We start from the raw sequence: 25,006 nt of genomic DNA on the forward strand, positions 1-25,006 counted from the left end.
TATATATATATATATTCAGCGAAAAATAATTAAACACGTAGGATTATGCACAATTATTTAGTTTAAATTCTTGCTTTTGACTGTTAATTAATTGTGATAAAGCTAGGCGATTTCATTTAAACCATAGTTAATTTTATCGACTATTAATAACTCGTAAACGTTTGTAGTTGTAACTCCTGCTATTTTAAAATGCCAAATACGTATTTACGTAGAGCAATACAAAAGAAACGTTTCTTCGAGCGTTTCCCTTAAAGAATGCCATCAAACGCCATGCCGCCACATTCGACACGATTGGTCGATTTTTCTGTCTGCTAGATTATCATTTTTCGATCATTTGGGTTTCAGCTGTTTCCTGTTGATATCTCGTCCCCGAGATCTTTCGGCTGTTATTGGTCGATTTATTTTCTGTTTACGTTTTCTTGCGTGTCCTTGATCACTTTCGCGCGCAAAAATTGCGATTTGAAGATTTTGTCGACAATATGTACAATGGGCACGAATATCTGTCGTGTATCAAAATCGTGAGTATAATCTCACAGATCTTGGCTTGTGGCTTTGTAAAATAAACTAGCAAATAATTGATTTTTTTGATTGTGCGAGAGTGATGCCTATAAATGTTTTCGCCTCTCAGAACACCTCAAAACAAACCGCGATGAAGAATACGCACGAAAAGGCAGAACCGATGGATCTAACGGCGGAGCATCGCAATTTAATCTTAACGGCCAATAAGGTTTTCGGAGAAGACAAATGGAGCCATACTGTTGTGAACCAAACATTAGGTACACTTATTACTATTTCAGCTTTCCATTTGACACAAGTATCGTTTTATCTTTTATCTTTATCTCTGAATGTCTCTGAAGAAGAATAGAATGACTCTTTTGTCAACTTGTATCAAGTGGAAGCATCCATAGTTGATGAAATTCCCATAAGTGTGACTAGTCTTGTCAAATTTATGAAAGTGATTTATAAAGCTCGAATTTGTTATAGATTTTGTCGAAATAATTGGTGCCAAATGTTGTACTGGTTGCGTCAGCTTTGTCAAGGTCCAGCTTGACAATGGAAATTTTCATGAAGATATTGGTTATTACAGTGCAGAGGAATCCACAAAAGGCTTGTCGATACACAATGCCAGAGTTGTATGTGTCAGTCAATTGGAGAAGAAAGAAGCAGAATATTTTATATTTTATTAAACATTTATTTCTGTGTGTGCAGGGTTCTGCTGTAAATGCCTTAAGAAGAGTTCTGTTGTCATTTGGAGATAAAATTGAAAAAGAATTGCAACAGCTACAAAAACAGATTAATTCTGAACAAGCTAATAACATACAAAAAAGTGTGATACAATCGGACGAGCAGATTTCAGATAAATCAAATGTTTTAATTAAAGCACCTGTTTCTCATGTGCAAGAAACAGAACGTACGAGTGAACCTGAACCAAATAAAAGTACAAATCAATTAATAAAAGGTTTGTGAGAAATAAGTATATAAAGAAAAAAATATTATAGATCTGAGAGTGACATAAAAATCTTTTACTATAGAAAGTTTTTAAGAAGAATCTCTTAAAAAGATTTTACATTGTTCTATTTTTTTCATTATTCAATTTTTTTATTCTGTATAAAATAATTATCTTATAATTTTATGGAATGTTATGTGATATTTTTTGATTGCTATATAAAGATCAAGTTAAGAATACTTTTCTTGCATTAAAAAAGTTAATTCTAAACAGTTTAAAAACTTTTAAATTAATATATTTTGAATAAATTGTATAATTTTATTATTCTCAGTCATTATAATTATAGTACAATGTATATGTAATGTTGAATTCTTACACATATAGCTCCTTCTTTGGGATCTACTATAAATATTACATCTGAGACTAATCAATCGTCATTTACAAATGTTCAGATTGATGAGCCCTCATCGAAAAAAAAAAATTTAATTCAAGAGAAGCTAAGACAAGGTAATATCGAAAATTTAGTACTCATTCAATCATTTCTATGCAAAAAAATCTAATTTTTAAACACTGATTGTCTAGAGAGGAAAAGGAAACAAATGGAAAAGCAGATGGAATTTAAAAGGCGTATGATGGAAAAAGAAGGGTTAGTGTCCAATGACAACAAACCTAATCCCAAATATTGAGATATTGGAAATTGCATATAAATCTTTGCATTCAGTATACTACATATTTAGAATATTTATTAATAGTATATATAAAAATATATAGTATATTTAGCATATATAATATATATAGAAATATTAATTCTTGTTGATAAGGTTAAGTGATATTCTTTATACTCGTGTATATATGTCTATTTTTTTAATAATGTGCAAACTAAATATTTGTTTTAAATAAATATTGTAACCTATAAAATAAAAATATAAAATAAAATATTTTTAATGCTATTAATTAGAATCGCTATAATATAACGTAAATTGTACATGTATCAAATATATTAAAAGAGAGGTTAGAAGTCTCATGCTAAACACACAAATATTTTAGGAGCTTGGAGTTGTATACCCGAAATTATTTAAAAATAGACTTCCGTGTTTATTTTTGTATTCGTCCGTTAAACATAAAATAATGATATTAATACCCTGAAAATTACTTAAAATTCAGATTAATCGATATTGAGCGAGATAAACAAGAAGATTGAATTAGATGTTATCCACGTGATCGATTTGCAAAGAAATCAAGATACACTTTTGATTCATATATTTTTCAATGAAGATATTGTTCAAATAAACGAAGACCAAATAAATAGAAAACAACATTAAGACTAATAAGAATTGTGGATTGCTTCACATAATTTTTGTTTACACCTTGTGCATATATCAATGAATAATGGATCAATACTTTGAAAGTTACGAAGAACTTGACGTAAGTGAAACAAGTACATATATCATTATTATATATATTATATTTATTACATTGAATTTTATTTTTAGATTCATCAATTAATGCTGAATGACAAAATACGTGTCTTAGCATATAAAACTGCCATTTGTAATTCCAAAGAGAAATTTCAAAACAAAGTAGTAATGGATATCGGTGCTGGCTCAGGTATTCTTGTATTTAAGGGATATGTATAACTGTAATATATAACATTACATATTTTGTTCATATATATTTTTTGTATAGGTATATTATCAATTTTTTGTGCACAAATTGGTGCAAAGAAAGTTTACGCGGTGGAAGCAAGTATGCTGGCAAACAGTATCGAGCAAGTGTCAATTGAAAATAATATGCAGGACAAAGTTAAAGTAATTCACAGTAAAGTAGAGGACATCTCTCCAGACAGTTTGGAGAAAGTAGACGTAATTGTGTCGGAATGGATGGGTTTTTATTTGGTACACGAAGGAATGTTAGATTCTGTATTATTCGCTAGGGATAACTTATTACACGAGGATGGTCTGTTATTCCCATCCATTGCAAAATTATATGCTTCGCCATGTCAATTACCTTCTATGTACGATTTTTGGAATAACGTATGCGGAGTCAGTATGAGGTAATTGTATTATTTCAGAAGTAAGAATAAAAGTAAGATACTGTTGTTTGTTATTTCATCGTTTCTTTTTTTATTATCACAAGTACTGTATATTTATTCTACAGTACTCTCTAAAATACATTCTAAAACTTTTAGAATGAATCTCACTCCGAAGAGAAAAATCTCACTCTTAAAGATTGAAAATTAAGCTACTTTTTCGAGACTGGCTCAATTTTCACTCTTTAGAGTGAGATTCTAGTCCTAAGAATTTAAAGAGTATATTCAATTTTTATTTAGGTGTATTGGAAAGGAGTATAGAAAAACTAAATCCTTAAAGCCAGAAATTCTGCTTGTAAATCAAGATGATATTTTGGCGGAAGGTAAATTGCTTGCATGGCTGGATTTGAGGTGCATCTCTGTGGAAGAGATAGATCTACTAGGTGGGCAGGACTATGTATCGGTATGCAAAAAGGATGGGAAGTTCCAAGGGATGTGCATTTGGTTTGCAGTCGAATTTCCAGATGGTTCGGAACTGTCTACGGGGCCTCATGACGAAACGACGCATTGGAAGCAAACTGCAGTGGTCTTGCCCGAAGATATGGAAGTGACAAGGAACGAACCTATTGCTTTCAAATTCGAATTGAAAAGAGACGCGTCACATCCAAGGCGTTATAATATGGAATTGAGTTTGTTGGATGCAGAGGAAGTGGAACATGACATTCCCTGCGATTGTCACATGACGAAATGTATAGTGACCAAAAAGTACATTGATGACTTGGATGAAAGTGAATCAGACGCAGCAGAAAGTGATTTGTACATTCCAATATGAAATATTATATTTTTTAATAAAATATAATCTAAATGGAAAAAATATTTCTAATTTTAATTTTTCAGAATTTTTTTTTAAATTTATATATAATTTTATAATTTTTTAGAAAATTTCTCAAACTTTTTACATGAGAACACTTTTTTCAAAAGTACTTGGAAAGTTTAGAGTCCGTTTTTACCAATGTAGATTAAAACTTTAATCTTGATTTAACTTACTTTTTTTCTAGTTCTAAGAATTATTAAACTGAGATTAAAGTTAACCTATATTGGTAGAAATGGACATAAATCTTTTAGAACCTTTCATGTATGTAAATTTTAAAATAATCTAAAATATTTCCAAGATTTTCTGTTCTATAATTTCTGAAAAAAATTTGAAGTATAAAGAATTTTTTTCAGAAATCTCTCTTTATAAATTAAAAATATAAATTCTCAAAAATATGAGATAATATAAGAATTTTTTTCATTAGAGATTAGAAAAATTTTGACAAGAGGTAAAAAAACCAATAAAACTCCAATTATCTTAATCAACGATTGATTCAAGCAACAGCTGTAATATTTTATTATAATTAATTAAAATTGCTGTGAATTATCAAAAAGTCATGCTAAAATAACATCTCGTTTTTCTAGAATGAACAGACGCGTAAACAATTAATAAGAGCAGTCGCGTGATTCTCTCTTCGCGTGGAAATCGCGTCATAGAAATCGACGAGGATGCGATAAAAGACTTTAAAATACAATATCCATTTTTTCCTTTCCTTCATGCCTGAATGGGCCGCGCATGACGCGCATGCGTCACTTCGTCAGGCGAAACAATCTGGACAACTACTAGGCTTGACTCGTCTCATCACCGGGGTGGGACGAATCATTGCTCGCGGGTGCATCTATCGACGGGGACCGCGGCGACGAAGTGACCGCGTCTCCACGCCAGTCGAGCGCACCACGCACCAGTCGTTCCGAGGGTAACACCTGGCAAGATGAAGATGGCGGATGGACCCACGATCCTACGGAGAAACAGGCCCGGGACGAAGGCAGAGGTTATTAACGCTGTTATAATTTCGTTAAGAAACCGTCGCACTGAAACGGGCGATATCCCGATCGTCAGGATTCGCCTGATAGTGGAAATTTCCCGGCACTTCCTCCTCCATTTGACAATTCCCTGATGAAATCAATGAATTCGAAGTAAACGGAACTACTGTTTACACTACGTGAATGTTGTCCCCAAATTCTTAGCATCATTCAGTTTCACAACATCTTTTTGGTTTCTTTGCCTTCACTGAGGCGTGACAGATTGACAAATGATTTCTTTGTATTCTTATCTGAAATACTGCATGTTTTATGTACACTTTTATCTCTCGGTTGTTTTTATTGATTGTTTAATATTATAAGTAGTAAAATACGAGTAGTACGTTTATACGCAATATTGGATCTATTTTTACATTGTAATAAGCTATATAGTGAAGAGATCGATTGTTTATGAGGATGCTGACGTAAATTTAATTATTTTTATAAGAGCTTACGATCAAGATTTTATTTTGCTCTATAGGATTTTAGCAGGTGGCCGGATGAGCCGTTTGAAGAAATGGATAGCACGCTGGCCGTGCAACAGTACATTCAACAAATGATTAGAAGAGATCCGTCTAATATCGATTTGATACTCAATATGCCAGAGGCCAATGATGAGGGTGTATGGAAATACGAACATCTCAGGCAATTCTGCATGGAGCTCAACGGTTTGGCAGTTAGATTGCAAGAAGAATGTCATCCTGAAACTTGTACACAGATGACAGCCACTGAACAGTGGATATTTTTATGTGCAGCACATAAAACTCCCAAGGAGTGCCCTGCAATTGATTACACGCGACACACATTGGATGGAGCGGCATGTTTACTTAACAGCAACAAATATTTTCCCAGCAGGTATCTCTTTCATATCTCATTCATAACATGTTATATTTTTATCGTAAATAAATCTGTATAAAAATTTTCTTGTGTAAAATTGTATTTCAGAATCAGCATCAAAGAATCTTCTGTAGCAAAACTCGGCTCTGTCTGTCGTAGGGTTTACAGAATATTTTCTCATGCATACTTTCATCATAGAACAATATTTGATGAATTTGAAAATGAAACTTTCCTTTGTCGCAGGTAAAGAATGTGATCTGCATAGATATGAATATTTTTCTGTTGTATGTGTATTACAAAGAGGAATATATTATTTTCCATTGTTATAGGTTTACGGCATTTGTGACGAAATATAATCTGATGTCAAAGGACAATTTGATAGTACCTATTATGGAAGGTGAAGGCGCAACGGAAAGCGAAGCATAGGATCTAACGTTACGATCGTATTGCCCAAAGTCGAATTGCCAGATTTAAGAACAGTAAGAACAGAAAAATGCTAATATTCACGCATTAACCTGATATGTCGTGATTGATATAACGAAGATCTTTGAAAGAGATCAGAAAGTTTAACTCTTATTTAAATAATATGAATTTGTTATAATCTATCTTCAATATATACAAAATATCGAAAGGTAAAAAATATATATGTAAATTGTATTTAAAAATTTGTATTACATTAGAGTTTACGTTATTTTTTTTAATAATTCGTGTTTTAATATAGAGCAAGTTATATCAAAAAATTTATGAATTTAAATGCATGATAACGTTCAAAACACTTGCTTTATTAGAGTTGTCGAATTGTATTTTCTTTGACGACTGTGACAAATTTCAAAGATCTTGAAAAAGACATATTCTCATCTTTGCTCAGTACCTTATTGAATAGAAATTTTCCTTGAATTTTATTAATAGCTGTTCAATGATTGTTGTAAACAGAATATTTTTCGTGTCTGATAAGCACAATGTCTTATATTTATTCATCTCTTTTAATTTAAGATCTGTGTGCAAAGATAAAATTTCATTAAAACTATCAAATTTCTTGGAACATATTGTATATGATAATTTAATCTTTGTTATAGTTTTTATAATATATTACATATTTAAAGAAAAAAAAGGAAGGGAGATATGATGTGTTATAAACTTTTCATCTTACGCTATTGAAGTTACTAGATGACAAAAAGTGTCTCATCTCTATATAATATATATTATGCTTTATCTTCTGTAAACATCTTTTTGTAAAAAATAATAGACTGTATCTTTCTATACATTAAATACGTATAATGGAAAAATATATAACTCATTTATATATTGTACTCATTATATTATGTATGTTACACAAATTCAGTTACGTGAATAATTTCGGAATAATAAACAAAATTTTGTCAAATTACTTGTATTAAAATTCTATTAAATTTTTATAATTTTATGTATTATTAATTTACTTATAAAGATAACGTGCATTCTATTGAATCGTCGGAATTTTTCATTATAAGAACTAATGAGATAATATTAATTACATTATTGCTTTTATTCCATCTTTGATAAAATAATAGAGTTAGCTTGAAAAGTGATCTTTATATCTCAAAACAACTTTTGAGGTAAGATCCAGTTATACAAAAATTTCAATAACAATAAGGTGGAAATAACACCTCGAATGTTTGTTGCCGACTTGCATAACCAGAAGAATGCGAATTTATATAAACAATTGTAGAATTTTACACATTATTATACATCGCATTAGTTTAGAATGATCATAATATATAATCGTGATCACGTAGTTGGTCTTTATAAGATGTATTGTTTAAACGAGAGACATAGCGATAAATGTGGTATAGCACTGTTATTTATAGTACATATACATTTATTCCATATAGCAATACAAATCACAGGATGCTAAGCTTTCCTATGCTGTTCTCGAAATTTTCGTAATAATTTACGGTGAATTTTGGACAGATTGCTCGTTCCATATATTGGATATAAGGCTAGATCGAAACTACAATAAATGAGAAATGTAGAGTGGCTGGGCGCCTTATCAATTCGATAGTGTGTTTTCGAATCTATTATAAGGTATTGCTATAAAATTATAGTGCGAATACGAGCGTCATTTTTTAAACGAATAATGTTTAATGAAAAGTTTCTTTTAACCAGCGGAATAGATTAAGATGAAATCTTACGACAACCGATCAATGATGGCATTACTTTCTGATGTGCCGAATGTTCATTATAATACGTAATTTTCATCTTCAAAAGTAATATTTTTGTGATTACATGATTTTTTTGTCATACGCTGGAAGATAGAGCAATTTATAGAATTCATACTCAACATATATCGACGCATGTTGTTACAGGAGAGTTGTACTGAATATTTCTCGTAACGAGATTCTATTAAGCGGCACTGGCTTTGACATTGCGAGATTGTTTCTTTTCGTATTCGATGTATAGAGGAGGATATTGTAACACTGTATATAAAACTTGTAAGTACAAAAAGACTCGAGTTATAATGTATTAATGAATACCGCGAGATGTGACGAAAGAATACGCAGCCGGAATACATATATATGACGTGTGACTGTTTCAATGAAAATTGTCTATGTATAATGGTAAAGAAATAAACTTTCTACATAAGATCTCTGTTATTCCTTTTTTGCAACTATTATCAGAATGGAGCGATATCACCTGTGTGTGGCTGTTTAGTTGCAATTTGTTATCATCAGTACTCAGAACGAAGGCTACGTTTAAATTTTGTAAGATTTACTAAATTAAATCTTGAATGGCTTTTTAAAAAAAATCATATACATAATATTATTCATTATAATTTGATTTGTTAGAAGATTTAATCGTTTACTTTTGATATCTCGAAAGAGCCATACAACTTTGTAACATAATTATATTCTTATATATTTGTCGTATATTTATAAAAAAAAGAACAAATTTTAAAAATATAAAGAGCTCTTTTAGAAATATGAATAGCGAGCAAAATTAAAAATACTTTCTATTTAATTAATCACGATGTTTTTTTTTCTTCGAGGGTAGTTCTGCGTTTTCTATCGCCTTGTTTTTTTTTCTTTTTTTATTTTTTTTCATTATTCTAGATTGCTCGTCGATGCAAGATACATCACCAATATTTTCTGTTGAACTACCCGTTTTTACATCACTAGTGCTTTCTGTTGTGTCGATTTTTACATCATCAGTATTTTTTGTTCTAATGTCCGCATTCACATCTCCAGCGTTTTCCGCTACAGTGCCCATTTTCGTGTCATCAGTGCTTTCTGTTGTAATCGTTGTTTTTGATTCCGTTGCATTTTCATTTCTCAAAAATCTTCCACTATCTCCAGGTGCTTGATATCTATTGAAAAATATAATTTTTAATTATAATACTATATATTTTTCATATACACGCATCTATATGTCGCGAAGAAAATAAAAAAGACTTTCAAAAGATAGTAATTTTAATTTTATAATTATAACAGAACTATTAGCAAAACGTGTTAAAAATAAAAATATTTTACAAATAATATATTTTTGTTTTAATTAAATGAGTTTCACTTAAACTTTGCTAGGATTAATATTCTTAATCAATAAAAAATATTCGAATTTATTTAAATATCGATAAAAATACTTCTTAAAATTAAATTTTTTCAAATTTTTTTCGTTTATGATTTATGAGCGCCAGTAACAAATATAAGAATGTGATTATATGACAAAGTTATGTAGTATCTCGAGAGTTGTCAAATATAAATAATTAAATCTTCAGACTAATCAAATTATCATGAACATCATATGTATAATTTTTTTAATGAATTATACACGGCTTAATTTAATAAATCTCACCCAAGTTCAGTTGTGTCTTTAATATCCTTAGTCAGTAAAATATGGACTTCCGGTATCCGATGAGCCTTAACAGTATCCTCTTTCGACTTTTCCGAGCTGAAATCAGATGAATCAAGAGTGTCAAGACTGTACCGTGTACATTGACATATGTTTTGACAAACCTACCTGACGTAACGTAGCTTTGTTACTTGATGAAGGTTCTCGTATTTTCTCTTAAAGATTTCTGCACAAGAAATTGTTTTCGCGATGCCACTTCCGGTCCCCGTCCAGACAATACTGTTGTAACTAGGAAATTCTTTCATCGCGTAGCCAAGAACGTTTCTGATCTTTGTACCACTCTTCACCTTTTAATGCAGATATATTTCATGAATAAATTGCATATTTCATAATTCTGAAAGATATGAAGACTTACATGCATCCAGAGAAACTTTTCTGGCAAATTATGTATTGGCACTTTTGTATTTGTCGACTCTTCAGTTTGTTTTACTGTCGATTTTTCTTGCTGTATCTTCTTCTTCCATTTCGATCTTCCCATCTGAAATTTGTACAAAATAGAGATTATTTTTAATATAATTTTATTTTTTACATACTGAACAATTCTTATTTATTACTCATTGAAAGATAATTAATTGATTGAGAAGGAATTGATAAGAGTGTTGATTGCGAATCGTTAAATTATATTAATCAATTTAGTTTTATTTAGTAATTTAATGTCATCAAGCTTTTTATATGTTTTTAAAGAGTTTAATTAAACTTTTACTCATTATTAATGTCAGCAGTTCTTTAATATCAAAGTATTAAGAAAAGCTGTGGAAATATCGTCCATTTAAGTTATTGCTAAGCAAAGCTTGATTATGAAATTTACATATGGAATTTTTTGTACTTTTTAAAATATTACGATGATGCAATAACGTGAATAATGAAGTGTATTATTTCGATTTAAAATAGATTTTGGAATGACCCTTATGAAGGCGAGGATCTTCTTTTTGTCAATAAGGTCAGTATAATGTTAGAGGGTGTAATTTCAGAAATAGTTGAGCTGTTCTGGAAATCGAAGCGAGCAGCGGCGTTTAGACACCACGTCTCTCTCTCTCTCTCTCTCTCTCTCTTTCTCTCTCTGCCAGTAGGTCATGGGTTCAGTCACAAGCATCGCCGTTTCGTTGGCGTGCCATTCGATGGAACCATTCATGGAACTTGGAACGACCTTGTACAGTCGTACGCAGAAATATTTCGACAATTGTGACGTTTATCTGGGGCTGTCATGTAAGGTAGAAGTGAAGATAGATCGGAAAACGCTCGAGAAAACATAAATATATCCATATCTTATAATTTATAATTGATTGAAAAAACGTTATTACGATGCGTATAATTATATAATATAATATATATATCCAATGCATCCATATTACGATATAGTTATTAAACTAATATGAATAACACAGCGTTACTTAATAATGTAATATAAAAATTTATCATAATTGCTAGTTATTTGTAAAAATAATACATTTCTACTCTTATGTATTATTAATTTAATTATTAATTTAAGAACAGAAAAGTATTTTTGTTTATAAGAAGAACACATTTCTACTCTTAAATCAAATTTCTGTCGAGAGTAAATAAAATTTAAAATGCTTTTAATAACAGCTAAATATTCGAAGTAATGTTCTCCAAATAAAATATTGTAATTTTATATATTTAAATAATTATGGTTATTAAATAATTATATATATTTAAATAATTATGGTTATATTTTATAAATTAAAGGTTTATATGGATTTATTAATGTGGACATAAAAACAATTCAGAACAATTTTGTCGTGCCATCTCAAAATTTCATTTGATATAGAAAAGAGTTCAAATTTAAGTATTTTAATTTTATTAAAAATTTCCATTATGTTCACCGGCACGATTCTGATAACAGAAAATTAAAATGACCTTCAGTTCAATTATTCGAGATGTCGATATCAATTTCTCAGTATAGCTGTATCAAATCCTTTGTTAACTAAGTTGTTAATTACTAACTCCCGTCTTATTACTTTTATATTGCGGGTACAGTTTACGCTAATTAATATCCGGTGCCAAAGTGTCATTCGTCGGAAGTCTTATAAGTTCAAGATATAAAATATATATCTCGGTTTCACCGATCTGGAATTCCAGAGCGTACCGCGATGGAAAAAGAATCCTCTCCGACGTCGAAGATGGAGAGCAAAAAAAGGAAGAAGGGATCGGTGGCTGCGGATACCGGGTGGAAAGTCCCATCAATATTTTCCAATCAACATTCGATTGCGATGATATACGCGAAGGTACGGCCTCGTTCTCGCGAAGGAAACCAAACGCGGTAAAGAGGGGGATGTAAGCTAACGGAGGATAATGCGGGGGCGCTAAAGGGTTCGATGTGTAGGCGTATATGGTAGCGGTATGCGCGGCATAGCATGCATAGCGTCGCGACGCCCCGACGCCATATTGCATTATTAAGCTCCCCCGTCGAACGGGAGGGTATCCCCTATTCGCTCCCGCATTCCAGCATTATGAACGTTTTTATCCCTAAAAGGTGTGAGCGAAAGGACCGACTATCTGCCGTCGGACACCACGATCATCAGTCCGAAGTTCGTTGCACCACCCGTCGTACTGGGAGGTCGTCCTCCGTATATCACGCGTCCCCTTTGTTTTGTCGAAATTATACGACACGTGCGAATCTTTATGGCGACGTGACGAGTGTCGCCGATCTCAAAAATATTAATGATAAAATGGAGAAATAGAAGAAGCTCGCTTTTAAAAATATTATTTCATTGATACGCGACGTATTCACATTAAATAATAGAGATATGTTCGTTCCAGAGAAGATGAAAATCGTGAGTTAATTAATTTCAAACATTAATGATTGTTCCTTTCTAAATTGAAATGCCGCGTAATATTAAACACGGAACAAAGAAAATTCAATTAACCAGAATTCGCGCTAATTGATGACCTAAATAGTCGTAGGGGCGCCTTAAGGCGCATTTATTCGATGCAATTAATCGTTCTGCGATGACAAATCATAGTTGCACGTAACTAAATTTTCAAAAGACAAAATTTCGTGTTCGAATCACAAAATTTTTCCGTAAAAATAAAACTATATTAATTTACGGCACACTTAATATCTCTTTTACTAACAACAAGTTTTCAAAAAATTCTTTAATATTGTGTTTCTCTTTCTGAGGAGAAATGAATATTTTAAGAAAAGAAAAAAAGGAGAATAAAAAAAATGAGGATAAATTTTTAAAAATACTCTTCAACATCAAAAATTCAATTATAGCATTATAAATTCCATTATTGTGTTCGAGTGCGATCGTTACCGACACCAAAATACGGCATATTTATATTAATTCCATTGCTATCAATATCGTGACGCATTACGGATCATTCCGTCGTAATCGACGAATATTCCATAATGCTTTTAGATTAACGTTCGAGCCGCCTGATTTTCCCCGAGCTATAATTACCACGCAAATTGATCCGGCGAATGCCGCCATTGCGGCAGCTAATTTCAGCAGCAAGGAATATCAGGCATCTTATCTCGATGATGATTCTTACCGCCTCCTCTGCCTTCGCGATCGAAAGGTCCTGCGATATCCGGGAATCGTCGATTCTTTAATGTCGAGAAGGGGAGAGAGGTCAAGGATTTCCATCTCTCGCATTTCGTTCTCAGCATCCCCGAGCGTGCCCTCTCAGCGAGAATCAACGGGCGTCTTCTGCGGCTGGCACCCTCTTAATGATGCCTACGTACATCTCCTTTTTCTATTGTATAATAAACCGCGAGAACGCCAGCATCCAATTTACTCGAGTGAACGAGGCATCTGTACGGGGTGTCTCGAACCATCGGATGTCCTTTTAACCGCGGATCCTTCGATCGATTTGGAGAGATTTCTTTCCCCCAATAAGAAGCTGTCTAAGCAATTTCTGAGTAATTAACGAGTGAAGATCATAATGGTTCTCAGATTATTAGATAAAGTGCAAATGGAACAAAACCATAATTTTCAATCAAATGGATTTTGTCTTAGTGGAATTTTAATGTAAATCTTAACTATGGACATGGGGATATAACGTTACAGATAGAGAAGAGTTGTGAAAAAAAAATTATAAACTTATTAAATATTTTTTATCAAAAAGAAAATGACTTTAGATCGGTTAAAAGATCATCTAATGATTCATTGGATATCTTAAATAGACGAATATATAGGTCCCTATTGTTGATTTTCAATTTTAGTAAAATAAAGAAAAGGCGAAGCATTCAGATGATTGTATGAATGTTTTCGAGGATATTACAGAATGAGATCTCTTTTTATCGAAAGTTTTCGCGTTCTCCTATCGATTTTTATTTTTTTATTTGTTTGTTAAGATTGTCTTTTCGTTAAACTCTTTAAATTTTATAGAGTTGTGCTGGTATAAATCAATGATGAAAACTATAAAAAATAGATATTTACATATTTACTTACGCCTGATATAAATTCCGCAAAGAAAAATAAAAAAACAATATATTTATGTAAATTATTCTAATTAATATTACTTTTTTATGTAAAATCATATTATTATGAATGTTTAAACTTAAGAGTCTGAAAAAATCATTGTCGTATTGACGATTTAAAAATATAATAAGGGATTCTAATAATAACTGATAGTTATGAAAGATATACAAGAATATTTAACACAAATCATGAAAAAGATATACGATATATTTAACATATATCATGAAAAAATATATAATATATTATATTTAGACTGTTTCGCGAAAAGTACGAATTTTAATAGTTTAATGACTGACGCAAAGATCGCTAAATTGAGCTTGTAGTAATTAATAAATCACCATGGACATCGAAGAATTCTGCATTCGCGGTAAGAAGATAGTAAACTACATCAGCAAATTCATAAGCAATATCCATAGCAAAAGGATTGACGTTCCCATTGCTATAATAAGGATATACATAATAGATACTTTTTATGTACTTGTCTCATTTGCATGTTAGTTTGTAAAATAATTACGAAAATAAATACTACATATTAAATAAATTAACTCTTATTAAATAAGAGTCTTTTCATACAGAGGCTATATTTTTAAATTAGAGTAATTTGTTTTATATAATTAATCTTATAACAAACTGCATGAGGATTACAGATGTACAAAAAGGATATTTTTCGGAAAAAAGTATCAAGTAAAAAACGTAAAAAATATTTTTTAAATCACATAAAATTCATAAAAAAACATAGAATTTATGTTAAATATATAGAAGAAGAAACAGAATTCATTTTTCTTGTTATTTCGCGATACTTTTTAATACTACTGTCTTTATAATTTTATATTGAAGCAGAAATATGTATTATTAGCTGTTGCAATTCTTGATGAGTTGATAATAGATTAATTAAGATCTGTTTGTGCGTTGCTTGCACTCTTTGCATTCAGCATCTGTGCTTTCTTTTTTTTTTAACGTCCAAAATCTATTTTTCTAAGGTCTGTTTTTTATTGCTGCACTCTGAACCGGTGCAATAAGTTGAGGTGAAACAAACGTATATTTGTTTCACCTCAACTTATTGCACTGTGTGTATTAGTTCAGAAAGCGCAGCAATAAAAAACAGACCGCTCATATTACTTTAAAAATTTTGGGATTTCAAGCAACAGACCTAAATGACCTAAAAAAAATATCCGAGTAAAAAATTGTCAAAATCGAAGGAAAAAAATCATTAATTTCCCAGTTTTTTATCCTAAAATTCTAGTATTTTTCCGTCGTATACTTCTCTAATGAGGATACATCAGAAAAATAAAATTTGTGACTAGGTTAAGAAATAAATGTAATTTCTGGATATTCGCTTTTTTTGATGAGAAATGATCGTTGCAAAACATTTCATAGAATATCAAAGAAAGCAATTCTTCCTTCTCTTTGCGCGCACGTGGATCTTCAATTTGCAAATCAATTTGCATAATCTTCGTATAAAAATTCCTTTGGAGCAATAATTTGACTCTATGATCTTTGCTCGAATCGGAGATACGCTGTACGTATACAAGCACATGCACGAATTGTATTGGGATGGGTGTGCGGAAAGTCGGTCTGCGACGCGCGTCTTTTTCGCGAATTGGCGAAGAAGTCCTGCCGAAGAAGGATGCGTTTGCGCAGGACTCGCCGATGGAATTTTGCGCCCTGGAAACTCCCCGACATATATCCGTGGTGGATGGCAAACTGTCCCGGATTGTTCAGTTCCGTTCAGTCGTCATCCGATCCAAGTTGGTGTATTGCATCTTGATTCTATCACACCGTATCATCACGTCAGCAGCAACAGGTAGGATAATGCAAAAGGCGTCCGCACGAGGCAACCGCAAATTTTGCGAAAATTGAAATTACGAGTGACGCGCGAAGTGACAGCCGCGAAATCGCGATTCGCCTTAAATACATGTTGTGCAAAAATAACAATTAAATTCTCTTCAATCTAAGATTGTCATTACTGTCATAATATGTGTAAAATTCAGGGGTGTTAAGCTTTTTGCGTTATAGTTGCTTAAACTCTAAATAAGGTTTAGAGATCAAAGAAAATTCGGCATCTTAAATATTTAATTCGTTTTTGCAATAAAAGATTGATTCTATTTTATAGAAGAATAAAAGTTGCAAAAGTATTGGGTACATGGTGTAAATAAAAAGTGCCGTAAAAATCGTGGTTAATGTGAATAATTGATTTTTATAAATATTTATTTGTAAAGAAATATTAATAGCTATAAATGTTTTTGCATCAGCCGGAAAAGAAAATTCCTGTCCGTGAAAAATATATAAGGATATTCGAAATATAGGATTATAGTATATTAAAATATTTATAAAAGTAAGTCTCTTATACAGAACAAATAAATATCAAAATACGATATCACAAAGCAAGTTATGGCGCAATGTTATTTCTTGTCTGTAATACTAACACTTATTGTTAGAAACAAATCAATTACTCAAAGAAATAATACGCGTAGAGAAACTTTTAAAAATAAATTAAAAAATAATAAATAAGGCAAATACAATGAATGTATAATGATTTAAATTTAAAGAAACACGACTTGATACACGAAATAATTGAAACACGTAAGATTTGATAAATATATAAAAAAATGGAAAATACGATGAAAAATGAACGAGATGAAATGCTTGCAATTAAAGCGAAGAAGCAAAAAAAGATCACTGTAAAGAAGTGTGTACACAGAATTAGAACAAAGAACAAGAGAAAGAATCCTATAAGTTGAAGTCTTGCTTAATAGAATTGTAAAATATATTTATATTGTAAACTTTAAATGTGAATATTATATAATATCATATATATTATATGCTATAAGCACCAAAATCCACTTCGATCAAAAAATAAGATTCTTTCTCTTATTTTATTCATCTTATCTAAATTATCATAGAATAGTAATTAAGCGATTATCTCTTATATTAAACAGTATTTCAAAATAGAGAAGATCGACTATAATAAGTAAAACTTATTAGAATATTAGAAAATTAAATCGATAAATATGCCAAAACAATACACGAAAATATCTCGATAAAATATATAATATATTTATATTATTTAGCGACAAAAAAAAACGAATTTTAATATTTTCAAACTGAAGCAAAGGTCGCTGAATTGAACTTGTAATAAGTCGCCATGGATATCGAGGAATTCCGCGTTCGCGGGAAGGAAATGGTGGATTACATTTGCGAATTTATGAGCAACATTCACAACAGAAGGGTCACTCCGGATATTGGTCCCGGCTATCTCAGGCCTCTGCTGCCGTCGGGACCGCCGAATGATCCGGAATCTTGGGATGAGATAATGAAGGACGTGGAATCAAAGATCATGCCGGGCGTGAGTATTCGCGAGATCGGGAAGAAATCAACAATATTAAGTTTTATGTCATATAAATATTTGATAAATTATTACAAAGATCAGTTTCGATTAAAGCCATTTACAAAAATTGATTTGGATGGTTTCTTTTTTATATTAAATCTATTGGATTTTAGTGCATTTTGTTAAGCAATTGTAAAATTCTATTACATAATTATTTCTTGTATTAAGAAGTACTTCTAAAGCGTAAGAAAAGTTATATCGACTGTAAGGAAAAATGATGCTTCCACCAATCAGATGAACTTCTTTCCAGATCACGCATTGGCAGCATCCAAGGTTCCACGCCTACTTCCCAGCCGGAAATTCCTTTCCTTCTATTCTTGGTGATATGCTATCTGATGCGATAGGCTGCATTGGATTTTCTTGGGTGAGTGAGAAATTTTCTCAAGCAGTCTAAGAAGCTGTGAGTAAATACTATGCAAAACTATAATTAGACAAGTCGCAGTTTAACGTGATGATAAAACAACGCTTTAAAACCACTTCGATTTTCTCACTGACATCGGAAAGGATCACAATGTTGATTTCGCGTCGAATTTAAGTGATGGATCATATGCAATTATTTGCTTGACCGTTCCCAAAATGAAATTTTATTTGTTTTAGGCGGCCAGCCCGGCCTGCACAGAACTGGAAACGATAGTCTGCGATTGGTTCGGTAATTCTCTTCCGCTTTTATATTTTATCAGATCAGTAGTACGACTTTGCGAGCGATTGATTTACGGAGTGATTCATCATCTTTCTGAATTATAGGCAAGGCGATTGGACTGCCTACGGATTTCTTATACTTTAGCGAAGGCAGTAAAGGCGGAGGCGTTATACAGGTGTGGAAGATTTTATATGAATATTTACAATAATGATATAAAGTACCCTAAACCAGAATCTTCGAATCCACATCCATCTCCAATTTCAATTTTTCAAATTTCAACAAGTTGACAGAATTCTAGTTTCTTCCTCGAAGTAGTCTAAAATATCCGGAATCTGCGATATTCGGAAAAAGTCAACACTCGACATTTTTTTAAATATATCAAGAAATGATCTTTCTCATTACATTATATATGAAAGAATTACAATAAGATCATCGGAAAGTGAATATTTGAATATATAAATATTTCATATTTTTTTTATCAAAACGTATTAGATAAAGTATGAAATATCTCACAAAGTATTCACTTTCCGATTATCTCATTTAAATACTTTTACATGTAAAATGATGTAGATAAGAAGAATCGATCTATATAAAAAAAGAACTATAGTTTACTCAAAAAATAAGTCGCTGCTCTGTCGTTCTGTAAGGTCCAACAGTAATATCCTGTTTGTCCCGTAAAGAGTCACAGGAATTTTCAAATAAGCAAGAGAGCTTTGTCACTGTCTTTAACAATTTCCAAACGAACTGCTTATAACACTTTATGTGGACCACCCTGTACGTAGGGTTCAGCATCGGAATGCATTCTCGTGTGCATGCTGGCCGCTCGAGCACAAGCAATTGCGAGACTCAAGGAATCTCCTGCACATGCACACTTGGACGAGACCGCGCTGCTCGGCAAACTAATGGCATATTGCAGCCGGGAAAGTCATAGCTCCGTCGAGAAGGACGCAATGATATGCTTCGTAAAGCTGCGTATCCTTGAGCCCGACGAGAAAAGCGTACTTCGTGGGGAGACTTTGCGACAGGTGCGTCTAGGTATTATTGCTACAAATTGAATAAGACTATTTCAAAGATTCATGTTATTGACATAAATTGACGTACTTAGTACTCACGAGGATTCTTCGGTCCTTTGCTACACACGATTCGTGTTCTGAGTTAATTTTCTTGATTTCATCAAATATTTAAAAATTATTAAGTGATTCTTATACATATACTTTGACAAATTCAAAAAACATTTAGAGTCTTCTATTTAAAAAAATTGTGTGTGTGTATAAATATTATAGTTACTTATTTAATTCTTCAGATTTTTCGAAAAAATAATGCAGGACATGAATAATAAAATCATGTATTAAGGATTAATTAAAATTAATATCATTTATATAGACGTTTATATTATATATTTTTTGATACTAAAAACTAAACAGTTAAACAAATTATCGTATTAGTTTTAATCACAAAACAATGTTAATGTTATGATATTTAACCGTGATAAAATGTTAGAATTGCAGAAAAAAATTCTATAAATTTGTATATAATATTGCAAATATTATCTTCGTCATTTTTCCGCTCGATTCTTGTTACAATATTGGTTTCAACGTGATTTGATTAAATGATAGGCGATCGAGAGTGACACAGCTGAAGGCTATGTTCCCTTTTTTGTCTCAACGACCCTCGGCACAACCGCCTGCTGTTCGTTCGATAACCTTAGGGAAATAGGTCCGGTTTGTAAAAAATATCCAGGGGTGAGTATACATATATAAGAGATTTAAATATATTAGATAAAAGATGTATATGTAAGAGATTTAGAATATGGGCATTGTTCAATTTCTTTTTTAATCGAAATCTTATCTCGCATGCAGATTTGGCTTCATGTGGACGCCGCTTATGCCGGAAACGCTTTCATCTGTCCAGAATTGAAATACTTGATGAATGGGGTTGAATACGCCGATTCCTTCAATACCAACACCAATAAATTTTTACTGACGAATTTTGATTGTTCCTGCCTCTGGGTTCGCGACAGATTTAAACTTACCAGCGCACTCGTTGTGGATCCGCTGTATTTACAGCATACACACGCGGACACAGCCATAGATTATCGGTCAGTCAATTCATTTAGCAGAATTTTAAAATTGCACTTTTAGATGAGATTCTAGAAAAATCTTTAATTTTTTACTATAGTTTGAGTTATTTCTTATTTTGCATTGTTTATCAACTTCCAACATTTGCCCATCGTATTTAGTTATTATTATATAATTTTAATTATAACTGAAATATTGGTAAAAAATATTAGTTCATACAAATGCATTAAAAAAACACTAGACTACTATTTATACAGTAATTTCAAGTTGAAATAATGAAACGTTCTTTATAGGCATTGGAGTATAGCGTTGAGCAGGCGATTTCGCTCATTAAAACTGTGGTTTGTAATGAGAAGCTACGGGATATCCGGGCTACAGGCTTATATCCGAAATCACGTCAAACTTGCTAAAAGATTCGAAGCACTCGTCAGAAAGGATTCTAGATTCGAAGTTTGCAATGACGTTGTGGTAAGAGAATTTCTCGTATATTTACTCTCCTCTGTATTGTTCGTGTCATCATTTGTTTACTACGCTCATTACAGCTGGGCTTGGTGTGCTTTCGCGCTAAAGGCAGCGATAAATTGAATCAGAAATTATTGAGCACTATTAACGACTCAGGAAAGATACACATGATCCCGGCGCGAGTGAATCAGCGTTACACAATACGTTTCGCGCTATCCGCACCTCATGCTACTGCCAGAGATGTTGGTAAATTATTTTTATAATTTTATAATTTATTCAAAAAGAGACTCGTCTTCCTGAATTTATGCTTAAGATAAAGTACGATATTTAACTTTCTCAATGCATCACAAGTTTTCTCGAATACTTCATTGAAGGTTTTGTGATAATTATAGTTCAGCTCATCATTTCTATCTATAACTAATGTATCACGTGTACAAAATATTAGATAAATATAATATAAATATATTATTTTTATCTAATATTATTACATATTCTATAATTATGGATTTTCTTCATTTCCGTGTTGTATAAAAAAAAATATATATGTATCGTCTTGAATTAATTCTGTGACGTTTAAGACACGGCGTGGAGCATTATAACGGACTATCTAAGTGAATTATTGGAATTAAATGTAAGTTGGAACATAATTACTTTAAACTGGTAAAAGAGAATGTTTGTATATCGTCGAATATTTGCACGACAGGACGTAATGGACGAGTTAGCGGATATTCGCGAGAAGAAGAGGAAGGCTACTTTGGAGCAAAGGAGATCTTTCTTCGTGCGTATGGTATCTGATCCTGCGATTCAGCCAGGATTCACGAAAACTCCGAATAGAACAGGAGCTAAACTCGACACGCAAGCAACAATTGGTGGTATCGGATCGAATACTCATTCCGGAACGTAAGACGATTACATTTTAATTATTATAAAACTATTGATTATATAATTAATACGATCAATATAAATTAATACAATTAATATAATTAATTTATTAAGATTAAAATGTAACATGTATAATTAATATAAGTATATACAATTTTTTTTAGGAAATCCTGGATATCTTGGCCACTTGCTTATCTCATGCAGGCGAAAGAAGCTGCTGATACAAGTGAATTATCGCTCAGGTACTCTATTTATTCTAACTTTGAACATTTATTATTAACTTACATTACTTGTAAAATGAATAGACTAGATCTTAGAAACTATTCATGTTTTCAAAGAGTTAATCATACACTCATAAAAATATCTTTTGTTCTTAATTATTTTTTACATAAAGATACAATTCGCGATTTTAATGTTTATTTTAAGACTAATTTCAAATTAATTTTTTTTAAGAATATTTAAAAATTAAAAAATATTAAAAAATAATAATTTAAAAGTAATTTTTCGTCATACAATTTGATCGATGCAGATGAAATTTATTTCTTGTCGCATTTAGGGTTATGTAGAAAATTTTGTTGCAACACGTATTCTGGGAACACCGCTATCGTACAGACGACGACGTAATGCAATGTAACACTATACTTGTGTACAGCAGTTCCGATATCACGTGCCGCTATTATTTATAGGGACAAATAGTGTCTTTTCTCTTATCGTCACCATTATATCGACTAACATAATGACATCTGACTCCATTGAATGTACGAGTTCATTTCAGAATGATCCATACGAAAGAGCACTGGGATACGAAACACATCGTTATCTGCTACCTTTGCGTCCGGTCAACTTTTCTCCCCCGTCAGTCAGAGCGAATTTTATTTGTTTCTTGTTTTAATCTTACGAATTCGTTAGGAAGAGCATCGTAGTTCGAAATTACTTTCGTTGATTTGTTTAAGATATTTTTACATTCGTAAAAGTACGAAAAAAACGTAAAAAAACGTAAAAAAAGTATCTTAAACAAACCAACGAAAGTAATTTTGAAGTATTTAATGACTTATGCGAACTACTTTCCAATTCAAAATGTTATATTTTTATGAAGATGTATTTACGTTTGTATCTCTCTTTTTTTTGCATATGTAATTTTTTATGTTGTCGTAAACAACTTTCCTAAAATGTTCGTTCGATTGATTTACTATTGTACGTAATATAGATGCTTTTTTTTGGAATTCCAACAAAAGTCCGAAAATATGGTCTTTATCAACCTATCTTTTTTCTATGATTAATATTAGAGAAATAAAAGACTTTTCTACATTACTTATAGATTGACCGAAGCAAAATGATAAGATATACAAATATAAAATATACATAATAAAAAAGCGCTAATTTTGTGCTAAGTAAGTATTTAAATAAGCAGCTAAAAAACAATAAACAATTTATATAAGCACTTTTGACGAGAAAGTATAAGCTTACAGTATTTAAGTTACTTACTGCAAATTTATGTTTAATTTCTTATATTACTTGTCTTATTCTTCCATTTTCTAAAAGACACGAATATGTAAAAATTCTTGAGACTTATTCTGTTATGTATGCGGTAAAAAGTCAAAGAAGAAATATTTCTTCACGTATGAAAGAAGCTTATCAATTTCGCTCCGGTCGATCTGCAATGCAAAAAAAAGACTTATTTCTAAAATAGTATGCAAAACATGTTTACGTAAGTGCAGGTATCTTAAAGGTTCAATTTATGAAAATATAGCCGACGATCTTTTAGTATATAAAAGTATCATATAACAATATAAGCTACAATATGTCTATCAAAATTCATTACTTGCATTTTTATTTAGACATCTTTTCTTCTAACTTAAAGGATGTTGCTAATGAATATGATAAATAATTTCATTAGGAAATATTGCAGTCTGCATGGAAAAAAGATAGTTATAAGATAAAAATCATGCTTTCCGAATGCTTTTCATTGAAATTTAAAAAAAAGAATATCACTATAATAATAAATCAAGCAGACGAGTATTTTAGAAAAGTTATTTACGGCATATACATAAAAAAATTAAATATGCAAAAAACTTATATACATAGACCTCCATAAAAATACAATATTTTGAATTGGAAAGTGGTTTGCAGTCACTAAATACTGCAAAATTTGATTTACAGGGATCACATTTCCAATCTGCAATTCATATAAAAACACATGTGTGAACATGTGCATGTACAGAAATTCGCGCGCGGGCATTTTTTTTTATCTCTAGGCAAATTACCTCCATTTTTACGTAAAAAAAAAAAATTATATTTTGTTCAACAATGTTATCCCTGCACCCATTATCTAATGCTCTGTTTCCGTTTTTTGTCATTATTTTTATCTTGATTTTCACACGCACAGATTTCGCCACTTGGACACCATGGTACGCCTAAAGACCGGCGGTACCGGAAGTCGCCGCGGTAGCAGTAACGGATGCAGCCCGGATCCGTCCCCGTCTGCTTCGCCCTCGCGAGGCAGATCGCCCAACGGCCGCGCGTAATCGCATTACATCGACCTTTTCTTTCTTCGTGCAATTTTTCCGAGGAGTCCTGCAAGCGTATAACAATCGCAATAGACGACTCTCTGTGCCCCGTCTGTGTGCTCCAAGAAAATAGACAGAAGGGAAATCCACTAGTTACGACTTTACATCGGGAACTGATACTGCCGACAATCTCGATATACAAGCCCACCTTAGACTACATATATAATTTGGGACAGAGAGAAATAATTCTTTATATATACGAGTATATAACATGCCTAATATTTTCATGTGTCAAATTGTAAATATAATTATGAATAAGAAAAGAAAAATCTTATATTCTATCTCGAATTATAATTACATATATTATTATATTTAAATCTTGCAAAAATGGTTTAGGTCTTTACATTAATATTATATGTTTTCGATGTAAAAATAAAATTACTGTAAAACAATTGAAGCTTTAAATCGTTAATTGTAATTATTAAGTCGCTTTACTTATATATATATATA

The 25,006-nt window shown here is 31.6% G+C and overlaps 5 protein-coding genes across 8 annotated transcripts in view; 4 read left to right on the plus strand and 1 right to left on the minus strand.

Moving 5' to 3' along the window:
* The first annotated feature begins 75 nt into the window (after positions 1 to 75).
* On the plus strand, positions 76 to 2,689 carry LOC108750568 (DNA repair protein RAD52 homolog). Of its 2 annotated transcripts, XM_018490087.1 has the most exons (7): positions 76 to 518; positions 629 to 776; positions 985 to 1,133; positions 1,210 to 1,459; positions 1,832 to 1,954; positions 2,030 to 2,093; positions 2,612 to 2,689. In XM_018490087.1, exons 1-7 carry the CDS (start codon positions 480 to 482, stop codon positions 2,646 to 2,648), a joined length of 810 nt encoding a protein of 269 aa, XP_018345589.1. In that variant the 5' UTR covers positions 76 to 479; the 3' UTR covers positions 2,649 to 2,689. The 2 variants fall into 2 exon arrangements, with proteins under 2 accessions (XP_018345589.1, XP_018345588.1); XM_018490086.1 differs by lacking the exon at positions 2,612 to 2,689 and having other exon boundaries at positions 2,030 to 2,133.
* Positions 2,690 to 2,789: 100 nt separating this feature from the next.
* On the plus strand, positions 2,790 to 4,308 carry LOC108750567 (protein arginine N-methyltransferase 6). Its single transcript, XM_018490085.1, has 4 exons — positions 2,790 to 2,872; positions 2,941 to 3,055; positions 3,134 to 3,500; positions 3,777 to 4,308. Exons 1-4 carry the CDS (start codon positions 2,837 to 2,839, stop codon positions 4,306 to 4,308), a joined length of 1,050 nt encoding a protein of 349 aa, XP_018345587.1. The 5' UTR covers positions 2,790 to 2,836.
* A 776-nt stretch (positions 4,309 to 5,084) lies between these two features.
* LOC108750570 (MOB kinase activator-like 4) lies at positions 5,085 to 6,744 on the plus strand. The gene is made up of 4 exons (XM_018490091.1): positions 5,085 to 5,341; positions 5,851 to 6,224; positions 6,315 to 6,449; positions 6,536 to 6,744. Exons 1-4 carry the CDS (start codon positions 5,282 to 5,284, stop codon positions 6,630 to 6,632), a joined length of 666 nt encoding a protein of 221 aa, XP_018345593.1. The 5' UTR covers positions 5,085 to 5,281; the 3' UTR covers positions 6,633 to 6,744.
* A 2,459-nt stretch (positions 6,745 to 9,203) lies between these two features.
* LOC108750569 (ribonuclease P protein subunit p25) overlaps positions 9,204 to 25,006 on the minus strand; it is a 26,590-nt gene continuing 10,787 nt past the window's right edge. For 2 of the 3 annotated variants that reach the window (XM_018490089.1, XM_018490088.1), the window contains exons 2-5: positions 10,447 to 10,569; positions 10,200 to 10,378; positions 10,035 to 10,130; positions 9,204 to 9,549 (exon numbers count right to left, since the gene is read on the minus strand). In XM_018490089.1, the coding sequence (XP_018345591.1) occupies positions 9,204 to 9,549; positions 10,035 to 10,130; positions 10,200 to 10,378; positions 10,447 to 10,569 (744 nt within the window). Of the gene's footprint in view, positions 9,550 to 10,034; positions 10,131 to 10,199; positions 10,379 to 10,446; positions 10,570 to 19,179; positions 19,337 to 25,006 lie in introns of those variants that run through there. The other variant, XM_018490090.1, reaches the window with a different exon arrangement.
* LOC108750566 (aromatic-L-amino-acid decarboxylase) lies at positions 17,685 to 24,728 on the plus strand. The gene is made up of 13 exons (XM_018490084.1): positions 17,685 to 17,885; positions 18,178 to 18,291; positions 18,525 to 18,576; positions 18,672 to 18,742; positions 19,350 to 19,592; positions 20,184 to 20,309; positions 20,427 to 20,665; positions 20,939 to 21,113; positions 21,188 to 21,353; positions 21,686 to 21,738; positions 21,811 to 22,007; positions 22,154 to 22,231; positions 24,376 to 24,728. Exons 1-13 carry the CDS (start codon positions 17,685 to 17,687, stop codon positions 24,512 to 24,514), a joined length of 1,854 nt encoding a protein of 617 aa, XP_018345586.1. The 3' UTR covers positions 24,515 to 24,728.

This window comes from Trachymyrmex septentrionalis, unplaced genomic scaffold (assembly GCF_001594115.1).
Source record: "Trachymyrmex septentrionalis isolate Tsep2-gDNA-1 unplaced genomic scaffold, Tsep1.0 scaffold37, whole genome shotgun sequence".
Lineage (NCBI taxonomy): Eukaryota > Metazoa > Arthropoda > Insecta > Hymenoptera > Formicidae > Trachymyrmex > Trachymyrmex septentrionalis.